Genomic DNA, 12,728 nt, shown 5'->3' on the forward strand with positions numbered 1-12,728 from the left:
AAATACTCTGCCCCCATTATCAAGGAGCAAAGGAATGCACAGCAGATAACCGCTAAAATAACATTCAGTTAATAGCCAACTCGGGAAGCTGCGCCCTGCCTCTGAATGTTTGATCTAAAACGGATGCAGTGACTCCCAAAGACAACATAAACTCCGAATCCGACGCTCCTTTTTGCATCCAAAAGATTTTTTTTTTGCTGGTATTAAAAAGTTCGTGAACTTTTTTGGGGGGAAAAAAAAGGAAAACTCGGGCAGAATTGCTATTCCGAGGCCACTTAAACGAATCGCTAGGGAGGGGGGGGGATGGAAAAAAAAGAAAGGATACGTGCAAGGATTAAGTGGTGTAACTTTAGAAACATGTATCTATCTTCCCTGGGAGCTGCGAGCGGCCAGACTGATGAATGGGGAGCGCGGCAGAAATGCCCGCCTCCGCCGAGCGCAGATGGAACGTTGTGTCGGCCGCCCGGGCTGTCAATCAGGTGACGTAACAAAGGGTCTGGAGTGTTACCTGCTGCGAGGTTCGAATCGTTCATTCACAAGATGTGAGCAGCAGCGACCCGTGTGTAAGAGAGGGAGAGAGCGTGCCACATACAGGGACTCGCTGCAACCAGAGTGCTCGCGTCTTTATTTATCTATCTATAATATATATGCAATCATATTTATATTAAATAGATAAGGGTTTTTTCTCGTTCGTTCTCCATCACCAAAGTTTTGCATTCTTTGTCCTTCTCCCACCATGCGTTGGACAATGGGAGCACTTTCAATGGAGCAGGGAGTGGGGCTGCTGTGGAGTGGCTGCCTGCTGCTGGAGTGGCTCTCGGTGGCGGGGGCTAGCCTGCTGCTGGAGCCCGGCGACATGCACTCGAGCTTCGTGCACCGGCGCCTCAAGCAGCACGAGAAGAGGGACATGCAGCGGGAGATCCTCTCCATCCTGGGGCTGCCGCACCGGCCGCGGCCGCACTCACACGGCAAGCAGAACTCGGCGCCGCTCTTCATGCTCGACCTGTACAATGCCATGTCCACCGGAGGAGGAGGGGGAGAGGAGGAGGAGGAGGAGGAAGGAGGCGAGGGCTTCTCGCCCCGCTACCGAGCCGTGTTCACCACGCAGAGCCCGCCGCTGGCCAGCCTGCAGGACAGCACCTTCCTCAACCGCGCCGACATGGTCATGAGTTTTGTTAACTTGGGTAAGGCGAAACTTTATTCTCCCACCCTGTGCAAGAGCTTGCAGACAAGTCAGTACTTTGCAATACTCCTAACCCCAACACCTAACCTCAGCAGATGATGAGGGAGATTGTCATTTATACTGTTTCGTACCCTCTCCCTCAATAAGCTGATAGTGAGTCTGGAGACAAGAGAGAGGGGGGGGGGGGGGGGGGGTTCCTTATTTATATTTTCTCTTGCTCTGCTTAGAAAGCACTGCCCAATGCCAGACAGGAAAAACTGTGGCTGGATTGTTCCTTGAAGCAGAGCCACAGGACATCAAACCCCTGGGACACAATCGTGTTTCGTTGTCTTTGGACTCTGTGCAATGGTTCCGACATGTGTGATTTAGGAGGGCATTCGGCGTTGAGGCTAACCCGGCCCATGTTGTGAAGGCAAAATAGAAAACCCCTACATTCTCTCAAACCTGCAATTTTGTTGGGTTTTTAAATTTACTAGGGCGCTGTACTGTTATCAGTGAGTGCTGTAAATATAACAGGCACAAGAGATTTATTTTAACACGTCTCCATTTTTTGGGGGGGTATGATCCCTGGCTTTGAGTTGTGGAATGCCAGGGGCACCTGCCGTCCATTTGTGGCAGTAAAACTTGAGGCTGAATTGGTGAAAACGCTGGGAAAACTCAGCAGGTCCGGCAGTATCTGTGGAGAGGCAAAGGGGAGTTTCCACTCTGGAATGAACCTTCTGCAGAGCTCTCTGTGCCCTAACTTTGCTACAGTTCAGCGAAGTTGGTCTAATCGAGAGCAGCACTCCATTCATAAATTGGATTTAAAGAGAAGTAACAGCAGAGCAAAGGAGGCAGAATGCAACATTGCCAAATCCCCAGGATGCCGCACCTGCGGGGCTGTGAGAGCTGGAATGTATCTGGGAGGGATTAGCTCCAGACATACCATTAACCTAGTGTCCGACCCAAAAATGTAACAGATTTCTCTCTCTGACACGAACCGTGGTCTGGTTGTAGTTTGTGTTCGCATTGCACGGCGGGGGACTTGCTTGGCAATAAACGCGTCTCAGCAAAATATTGGCATCACATTCTTCCGCTTATTCCCTATCAATCTCGGGTTCACGTGTGGGTCCACAGTTGAGCCAGTTTTTGGGTTTCCAGGAGGGAAGAATATATTTTGCAAAGCATTAGTGGCTGGAAATCAGCGGATAAAACAGGCTCCTGTGGAGTAGATCGAGCTGCAGACACTTGCTCAATAAAGTTGGCGTGCTGGGCTCGGGAGGGAGGCAGTTGTGTGGTTGATGTCAGTGGCAGAAACCCAACATAATCGCCTTTACTGCTCACTTCCACTTGGTAAATACTCTCTGCTGATTATAATGGGTGAGGGAAGGGTTTGTGGCTTCTCGTGCAGCACAGGTTAGGTCTTGAGGGCGGTTTCAGTCACCAGTGCATATATTCAACAGCTGATGATTTATTGAAGTTGCACAACTTATAAAAACACTTTAGTTTCTGCTTCAATCAGGATTGGCCACCCCACAGGGCCTCCCTGTGTGAAGTCCAGAGAGAGAGAGAGCCCTGCATTTTTGTAGTGCCCTTTGTCTCAAAGTGCTAGACAGCCAATATTTCTGAGCTGTAGCCACTGTTTTACGTGGGAGGCCAGTTTGCACACTGTGCTCACTCAGCCAGCAATGTGACTGCCACCGGATGGTCCCCTTCTGTTAGTTTGGTGATAGGTAGGGGACAATCAGTTGCCCTGAAACGCGAGCTGAGGTTTGGCTTGAGGCTGGAGAAATCCAGCATGATGCTGATAATAAAATAATAAAATCCTGTTACCTCTGAAATTTGTACCCACTCAGCCCCCCCCCCCCCATTACAATCCCTCTTTTGTTTGTTCATTTACGGGATGTGGGCGTCGCTGGTTAGGCCAGCATTTATTGCCCATCCTTAGTTGCCCTTCAGAAGGTAGTGATGAGCTGCCCTCTTGAACCGCTGCAGTCCTTGAGGTGGAGGTACACCCACTGCGCTGATAGGAAGGGAGTTCCAGGATGTTGCCCCAGTGGCTGTGAAGTGATGGCGTGGTGAGTGACTTGGAGGAGAACCTCCAGGTGATGTAATTCCCAGGGTGCTCTTGTTCTTCTAGATGGTAGCGGCCGTGGGTTTGGAAGGTGCTGCCTAAGGAACCTTAGTGAGTTACTGCAGTGATATCTTATAGATGGATTTGGGTCCCGTATAACAGCTAGAGATGGTGCAATGTGGATCCGTTCCACTCGACCCAGTCAATGGATCAGATTCCCAACAATTCTTGTGGCCCCAAAACAGTAGGCAGGAAATATGTACACTTGTATGGTATGGGGCCGTCATGTGAAGTCGTGAGATGTAGAACCCATCTTCCCTGTGCAGAGAAGTATTTGTGTTTTTTTTGTTTTGTCTGCCTGCTTGATGTGTGACTGTATCCTATTATCTTGATGCAGGTGTTGTACCCATATGATGAGCCATTGGGATGCTGTCTTTGCAGCCTTATCGATAATTCAACAATAAATGTTGGCACCTGGGAGAATAAACATAGGGAATAAGAGGCTCGGGGCAGTTACAAGGCAAGAATACACTCCAGCGATTTAGAATGCTCCTAAACTTAAAGAGTAGGATGCAGGGCCAGGAGGTTTGTCTGGGAGCACACAGCAACACTTGTATTAATGGCCATTCCCTCGCACGTTGTTTCTAATTTGATGTTTGAAAACAGGTTATTCATTGTTTTAACCAAAGGATCTTGAGCTGTCTGTTTTAGATAATTAATTTAATACTGGTAACTTTGATCATTGAAGGCAACACAGCTCAACATGCAGTGTTTGACGTCTTAGTTTCCCCATGACAGCTAATATCATGGTCATTTGAACAGACCAGCAATGCAGTTTGTTCAGTATGCATATTCCCTGGACGCGTACAGTCGCCATAAATGGTCACCAGTTGAAACATGTCGGATGCACAAATTTTGTTTTATTTTGAGGAGTGTTTGAATGTCTGTGGGTGGGAGGGAGTGGGGCAGGGGAGGTTTTGAATTGGGGGGGTGGGGGAAAGACTTGTTTGTATCGCGTTCTTTACGACCACCACCGAATACTGTGGTTTACAGCCGGTGAAGAACGTCTCGAGTGTCGCGCAGGAAATGTGGAGGCTAAACTGTGCACAGCAGGATCCCATAAACAGCAATGTAATGATGACTGGGCAACCTGTCCTTTTTGCATTGTTGACTGGGATAAATAGTGGCCATCACATTGAGGACAGCTTCCTGCCCTTCAAGAGAAAATGCTGAATTTTACAAATATATTAATGGAGCTGTCATCGAGTTTAAATGGTAAAAACAAAACAAATATTTGACTTTGGACGCAGAAGCAGCTCACGGCTCTCACAGTCAATGCTCACAGAATCCCTACAGTGCAGAAGGAGGCCTTTCGGCCCTTTGGGTCTGCACCAACCCTCTGAAAGAGCACCCTACCTAGGCCCCCACCCTAACCCCATGCATTAATCGTGGCCAATTCACCTAAGCTTCACATCTTTGGACTGTGGGAGGAAACCGGAGCACCCGGAGGAAGCCCACGCAGACATGGGGAGAAATTGCAAACGCCACACAGACACTCGGCCAAATCCGGAACCCAACCTGGCTCCTTGGCGCTGTGAGGTAGCAGTGCTAACCACTGTGCCACCATGCCAACTGTTGTGAGCAATCAGCTTGCACTTCACTTGCTCTCGCTTTACGTGCAAATCACTTCAGTCAAACCGGTAGGAAAGAAACTACATGGATGGAAATCAATGGAATGTGGTATCCCTGTCTGTGGGCAGTGTTCAACAATAAGCCACACCCAGGTGGGCCGTAGTTTCCCACCAGCGCTATTAAGGAATTGGTTATTTGGGGGCAATATAGGTCAGCGCAGCTGAGGGTTCATAGGTTTGTGGGATTCATTCTTGGATGTGCATAATAAAATTGTAGGTGATATGAGGTTTTATGAAGGACAGGGATTGGGAAATAGGACAGTGTGGGAGATGTCAAATGTAGAGATGACAAAGGCACTGGTTAGGGTTGCTGTGTCGGGGAAGTATGGGTAGGTGGAGTTGGGCGTAGAAGGTCTTGGTGATAGATGGAATGTGACATTTCAAAATCTGTTTTGGTTGGAACAGAATGGGTCCATACCACCTTATCTGCCTGGGCAAATATCCTGGGTAATCGATTGAGTTGGTGGGAAGGATGAAGATTTTTTGATGTGATCTGAAAGCTAGGTTCAATTGCCAGAAATTGTGGCTTATCCCGGATTTCCTTTAAGTCGTTAGACAGCACTGAGATACTCAAAGAAAGAATTAGAAGAGAGTTAGGAGTGGGTGCTGTCAACGCTTGCGTGGAAGCTGACCCCATACGACATTGCCACTGAATGGCAGCATATAGACAAGGATGCAAATTCATTGTGCTGCAACAAGAGATGGAGTGCAGAGGATGACATGATCACTCCACTCAAATATTGCATTGATGTTGCCTGGCTGAATGATCAGAATGATTTGGAGTGGGACACCCAGTCTCGGATGGACCATAATGTCATCTATTGAACATTGGGAAGACCAAAGCCATTGTCTTTAGTCCCCAGCACAGACTGCGGACGTCTGCCATCATCTGCATCCCCTCTGGTTAGTACTGTCATGATGGTAAAGTAAACCACACCCAAGCTGAGCATTTGACTCCATATTATCTCGCACAGACTATTTCTCCGTATCTCCATAATAAAACCCGTCTCTGCCCTACCTTTAACCATTGAAGCTTTCAAGCATCTCTTTGTCACTTCCTGACACCTTTCGTCCAACACTCTCCTTGCCGGCCTCCTGACCTGCATGCTTCAGAATTTTCAACTTATCCAGAGTTCTGCAAAGCCCCTCTTGGTTAGCAACCTCCCCTGCCATCCACATGTGACGTCCGATCAACCAACACTTCAAATTCAGAATTCTTATGCATGTTACAAATCATTCCCTATCTGTAATTTCCATCAGGCCGACAGTCCCCACCCTGAACTCTGTGGTCCTTTGACTCTCCCCCTCTTATTTAGTGCCTCCTTCCTTCACTGTCATTAGAGGTTGAGTTTCAGCCTCCTGGGTCCCGCTTGGAATTCCTGATTTAAATCTTTCCATCTCCCTAACTCTCCTCCTTTTCAGACTTTACTTAAAACACATGAAGCCTCTGTGAATTGTCGTTGCTTAAGTGGGTATGTTGTTCGGAGAGAGGTGACACAGTTACATACTTTGTCACTTGAACGTAGTACAGGCCAAGAAACTTTACGCTACCGTGACCCATGAATCCCTAGATTCCCTGCAGTGCAGAAGAAGGCTATTTGGCCCACCTGAGTGTGCACCGATCCTCAGAAGGAGCACCCTACCTAGGACCACACCCTGCACTATTCCCACATAACCGGTGGACACTAAGGGGCAATTTAGCATGGCCAATCCACCTAACCTGCACACCTTCGGACGCTGGGAGGAAACCAGAGCACCTGGAGGAAACCTAGGCAGACTCGGAGTGTGGGCAAACTCCACCCAGACAGTTACTTAAGTCCGGGGTCCCCGGCACTATGAGGCAGCAGTGCTAACCGCCGTGCCACCTTTGTGAACTGTCATCGCTTACGGGGCGAGTTGTTCAGAGGGAGGTGTCTGCGGTCGTACGCATTAACGCATAAACATAGTACACGTCCAGAAACATGGTTATCCAAACAGAAGTTGACACCGCAGTGAAGATGGCAGTTTTACTTATCACGCCATCCACTATGTTTTTTTTTTTAACCTGAAAATTAGTTTCAAAACATTTTTAAAATTAGCAGTGGATTGATAGGCGAGAAGATATTTTACAAGGTGGTTCTGTGGAATACTGTTTTATAGCTGATGAGATACAGGGTGGGTTGGCGTGATTGCAATGGTTTCTGTTTTGAGTTTTTGAAGTATTTCTAATTGATTCAGAGAGGGGGAATCCAACGCTATGATTTTGAGGCTGGTGGGATCCAGTTAATGCAAGGCGTACAGAGATGCAAATTTATCCATGGATGTCCAGCAGTGACCTCTTAATCAGATAGCCACGGGCAGTCGCTATACAACTTTGTTGCATTTGGATCGAATATAAATAACATTCATCTACAGAATTTGTGAGGAGGAAGTGTTTGCCCTACAGGTCTATAGATTCTGTTTTGCATGAGGGTCTAAATTTCACTTTTGTTCCTGAAATATGTAACCTAGAGTTAAGGAAAGTTTTTAAAAAAATGGTGTTCAGTTTAGGTTTAAAAGGACAGCACGATGTCGCAGTGGTTCGCACAAGAACTCTGGTTCGATCCTGGCCTTGGGTCACTGTCCATGTGAAGTTTGCACATTCTCCCCGCGTCTGCATGGGTCTGACCCCCCCACATCCGAAAGATGTGCAGAGTAGGTGGATCGGCTACGCTAAATCGACCCTTAATTGGAATTTGTTTTTAAAAATAAGATTAGGTTTTGGTGCAATCCGAACATCCCACAGTACATCGCGTAATTAATCTTCTGACGCTGAAACAAAGTATTCCGGATACCTGAAATCAAAACAGGAAATGCTGGGAATTCACAGAAAGACTGGTAGTATCCTGGAGAGAAAGGTGACCTTTTCACCAGAGGTGTGGCCAAACTTGCCTAGTATTGACAGCAATGGGGGGGCAGGTTTCTGCACTGCCAAGTTTCCCGTGGGGAGCTGTAGTAACGAGGGCGGGCAGAGATTCTGGTTCGGGAGCCTGATCTGAAATGGCGCGGAAAAATGTGTAATTGACAGTAGATTCCTGACTGCGAAAACGAATGTAGAGCCGAGAGAGAAACAGAAAATGCTGCACAATCTCAGCAGGTGAGGCAGCATCCATGGAGAGAGGATTGAGCTAACGTTTCACGAGTCTGGATGACTCTTTGTCGAGGTTCGTCAGAGTTGGCGCTTTGTCAAAAATGTAGGGCCTGACCTGTCGAGGGGAAGAATTGCACGTTTTAAAACACTTGGAAGTCAAATATTAACATGGTGCTGAATCTAGCCTGCAGGACATTCCTGAATTCGAGAAACCCTGGTTGTTCTTTTCCCAGAGGCAACTCCTGGCTTTATCAGCACAAAGTACTTGATAATTGCTTCTGCCTTGGGTTTTGTTTTGTTCCCGTGGAATTCCATCTGTGTGGCAGAAATGCTTGATTGGTGCATTGTGTGTGTGTGTGTGTGTGCGCGCGTGTGGGGGGAGGGTGGGTGTTAAAAGGGAGAGGAGGAAATAATTAAAAATGAAAGCTGCTGTAAAATGCTTTGAAAAGTTCTGGCCCCTCACAGCCATGGATTAGAGGTTTGCCCGTAAGGGCCTTGTCACCACAAGGCAGGGCCTTTGTTGTCATCCTGGGAAATGGGAAGGTGCAGTTTGCAGGGACTGATGGGGAGGCCAGTGTGTGTACATTCCCACAGGTCACTGAAAGGGGCAACACAGGTGGCGAAGGTAGTCAAGAAGGCATATGGCATGCTTTCCTTCATTGGCCGAGGCATTGAGTATAAAAATTGGCAAGTCATGTTGCAGCTGTATAGAACCTTAGTTAGGCCACACTTGGAGTGTAGTGTTCAATTCTGGTCGCCACACTACCAGAACGATGTGAAGGCTTTAGCGAGTGTGCAGAAGAGATTTACCAGGATGTTGCCTGGTATGGAGGGCATTAGCTATGAGGAGCGGTTGAATAAACTTGGTTTGTTCTCACTGGAATGACAGAGGTTGAGGGGCGACCTGATAGAGGTCTACAAAATTATGAGGGGCATAGACAGAGTGGATAGTCAGAGACTTTTTCCCAGGGTAGAGAGGTCAGTTACTAGGGGGCATAGGTTTAAGGTGCGAGGGGCAAGGTTTAGAGATGTACGAGGCAAGTTTTTTTTACACCGAGGGTAGTGGGTGCCTGGAACTCGCTGCCGGAGGAGGTGGTGGAAGCAGGGACGATAGTGACATTTAAGGGGCATCTTGACAAATACATGAATAGGATGGGAATATAGGGATACGGACCCAGGAAGTGTAGAAGATTTTAGTTTGGACGGGTAGCATGGTCGGCACGGGCTTGGGAGGGCCGAAGGGCCTGTTCCTGTGCTGTACTTTTCTTTGTTCTTATAACTTTGTCCATAAAAAGAAAGACACTCATTTCTATGGTCATTTTCACAGCCACTGGATGTATCGGTGCTTCACAGCCAAGGAAGCATTTCTGAGGTGTAGCCACTGTTGCAATGGAGGAACCATTGCATCCGGTAAACTCCCAACTAGGCAGCAGTGCGATGGGTGATCAGATTATCTCCCCTTGCGGTGTTGAATGAGGGATAAATAGTGGCTGGGACATGGTGGATTTAAAAAGAACAGAAAATACTGAAAAAACGTTGGTGGTTCTGGCAGCATCTATGGAGAATGAAACTGGGTTAACGTTTCACGTCCAGTATGACTTCTTTATAAAGCTGGAGAGAGGTAGAAATGTGAAGGGTGTTGAAGAAGTGGGTAGGTAAAGGTAAAAGGTCAGGGATAGGTTAGAGGGCAAGAGATCCTAAATGCGATAATGCTCTGTGAGACAAGACAAAAGGAGTAATAATGTTGGTATTAAAGACTTAAACTGGGTGGCACGGGAGCACAGTGGCCAGCATTATTGCTTCACAGCGCCAGGGTCCCAGGTTCGATTCCCGGCTGGGTCACTGTCTGTGTGGAATCTGCATGTTCTCCCCGTGTCTGCGTGGGTTTACTCTGGGTGCTCCGCTTTTCTCCCACAAGTCCCGAAAGACGTGCCTGTTGGGTGAATTGGACGTTCTAAATTCTCCCTCTGTGTACCCGAATAAGGGATTTTCACAGTAACTTCATTGCACTGTTAATGTAAGCTTGCTTGTGACAATAATAAAGATTATTATTATTAACACAGAGATGGCACTGGGAATAACAGCTTCAAACTATTGTCATGGGAAGTTACCTGAGCAGGCAGTTTTTTAAAATTAATGGGATGTGGGCATCGCTGGCTGGGCCAGCATTTATTGCTCATCCCTAATGGCCCTTGAACTAGGTCACTTCAGATGGCATTTGGGTCTGGAGTGACATGTAGGTCAGACCAGGAAAGGATGGCAGATTTCCTTCTCTAAAACGCATTAGTGAATCAGATGGGGTTTTACGACAATCAACAATGGTTTCATGGTTATTAGATTTTAATAAAAAGATTACTCATGGATGTTTATTGTCCGATTTTGTCAAATGTTTGGGAAAATGTCCATAACTGATTATTTCAATAGTGGCTTCGAATGGCATCGGTTTTGCTGATCTGTTATCGTAATCTTCTTGCTCAGATTCCAGAAGTGTGAGCGCATCTGCTTCACGGACTGTCCTTTCATGTTTTGAATGATGGATTGTTTGCTGTCATCAAAAATTCCACACAGACCCTGCAAGCCATTGCTTCCAAGAACTTTGGTAACTGAGGCCAGTTTGAGTCTGAGTCTGCAAACCCTCCATTATGGCGACAAGCTAGGTTTTTATTAAATGCAAATTTCGACATGGTGGGATTTAACCCGAGGTCCCCATAGAGTTTCTCTGGATCACCAGTCAAGTGGCAATGCCACTATGCCACCCCCTCAGTTTAAATTCCCATCCAAAAGATGGCACCTCTGCCAGTTAGCTTTGATTTGTGTGCTCAAGCCCTGGAAAGGGACGTGAACCCAGAACCTTGCCCAAGATGTGCAGGCTAGGTGGGGTTACGGGGATAGATCAGGGGATTGGGGCTAGGTAGGGACCCCTTTCAGAGGGTCGGTGCAGACTCGATGGGCCGAATGTCGATCTACTGCACTCTAGATGGGTTTTAACCTTCTGGCCCAGAGGTGAGTGCTACCAACTGAGACACAACTGGAAGTTGTATAGAACATTGTTGTAGTTATTGGTATAGCCAGACCATTTATGCCCTTAAAGAGCTTATTATCCTGTGGGAGGACAATAGAAACCCATCATTACTCAATCATTAAGAACTTGGCACTGTTCTTGGCCAAGCGTACTCAAAGACCCTACACTTGCCACATTCCAACATTAATTACCAAGGTTTCCAGGCATTCTGAGGGATGTGGGTTTCGATCTATTTCACCCCAGGAATGGTGTTAATATCCAACAGACTGACATGATCAAACATCCTTCGCTGAGCAAAATGTCTACAACTTCTGAAGATTAAATCATTGATGCTGAATCAGGCGTACGATTCGAGCCTCTAGTGCAGTGGGAACTGGAGCAGCCAACTCCGTGTCTGGGATGGTGCTTTTTGAGATTGACACCCCTATATGCTGTTGAATAACCTATAACAGCAAGAGCTTTATCAGATTAGCGAAGTGACTTGATACTCTTGGTGTTGAGCCGTGTGAGATTTCCTTAGAACAAAAGTGCTGCTGGCTCCAGAGACCAGCAGCACGCATGTCGGCATCGCTGGGTCTGACTGTGGGTGGTCCGACTCCCTGGATCCAACCATGCAGGTTGCCTGCCTGCACATACAACAGCAGTGGCCTTGAAGTGATTGCAAAGTTTGAATAACTGCACACATGTGAATCCTGACTCCACTCTTGTTTTACTGAATCCCTGACACAGATTAACTGGGGTAGACCTGGTGCTAATGGAAACCAGCATTGCTATCATTGTATACATTGGGGCGGCACGGTAGCATGGTGGTTAGCACTGTTGCGTCACAGCGCCAGGGGCTCAGGTTCGAATCCCGGCTTGTGCGGAGTCTGCACATTCTCCCCGTGTCTGCGTGGGTTTCCTCCGGGTGCCCCGGTTTCCTCCCACAAGTCCCGAAAGACGTGCTGTTAGGTGAATTGGACATTCTGAATTCTCCCTCCGTGTACCCGAATGGGCGGTGGAATGTGGCGACTAGGGGCTTTTCACAGTAACTTCATTGCAGTGTTGATGTAAGCCTACTTGTGACACTAATAAAGATTATTATTATTAAATCTTTGCTTCAGGTCGAGCCCTGGCAGTGCGATACTCAAAACCTGCTGCCCTCCCAAAGTTACACTATGATATATTCTTTCCTCTCTGCCCACTGCAGACTGGCACGTAGCAACACAGAACATGCTTGCAAATTTGGTGCTTATTTAATAGGAGCCAGACTTTTCAGTCCCTTCACTCAACAACTCCTAGTTCCCGCCCTTATAAATCTTAGCGGAGAGGAAACTCGAAAGGTTAGCGAACAGAGAGAAAGTAACCCCCGGCCTACATTTACAGTTACAAAGTGGGCGTTGAATGGGTTGAGGGTGGATTACGGGCCAGTTGAGCGTTGCCAAACTAATCCTCTATTTCCCCTCTACGTCTTGACCACTCCACGTCTCTGATCAAAAGTTAACATGGAGGCAATCTGTGCACCTATTACTGGCATTCTGATGCACGTGCTGTGCAATTGAGCATATCGTAGTTCAACAACAAACTTGTAATGTGAGAGAGAGAGAGAAAGATCGCCGAGTCTGGATATTTGAAACAAAGACCCGGCAGCCTTGCCCTGGCAACTATTGGAGGAGAAATTGAGGGTAAAA

At 47.4% G+C, this 12,728-nt stretch overlaps 1 protein-coding gene across 1 annotated transcript in view; it reads left to right on the forward strand.

Annotated features, from left to right (window-relative positions):
* Window positions 1-525: 525 nt before the first annotated feature.
* The window catches only part of bmp6 (bone morphogenetic protein 6), a 146,046-nt gene continuing 133,843 nt past the window's right edge, over window positions 526-12,728 (forward strand). Inside the window, exon 1 of the mRNA XM_038810218.1 lies at window positions 526-1,184. Coding sequence (XP_038666146.1) covers window positions 737-1,184 — 448 coding nt within the window. The 5' untranslated portion in view covers window positions 526-736. The remainder of the gene's footprint in view (window positions 1,185-12,728) is intronic.

This window comes from Scyliorhinus canicula, chromosome 10, assembly GCF_902713615.1.
Source record: "Scyliorhinus canicula chromosome 10, sScyCan1.1, whole genome shotgun sequence".
NCBI classification, from domain to species: Eukaryota; Metazoa; Chordata; class Chondrichthyes; order Carcharhiniformes; family Scyliorhinidae; genus Scyliorhinus; species Scyliorhinus canicula.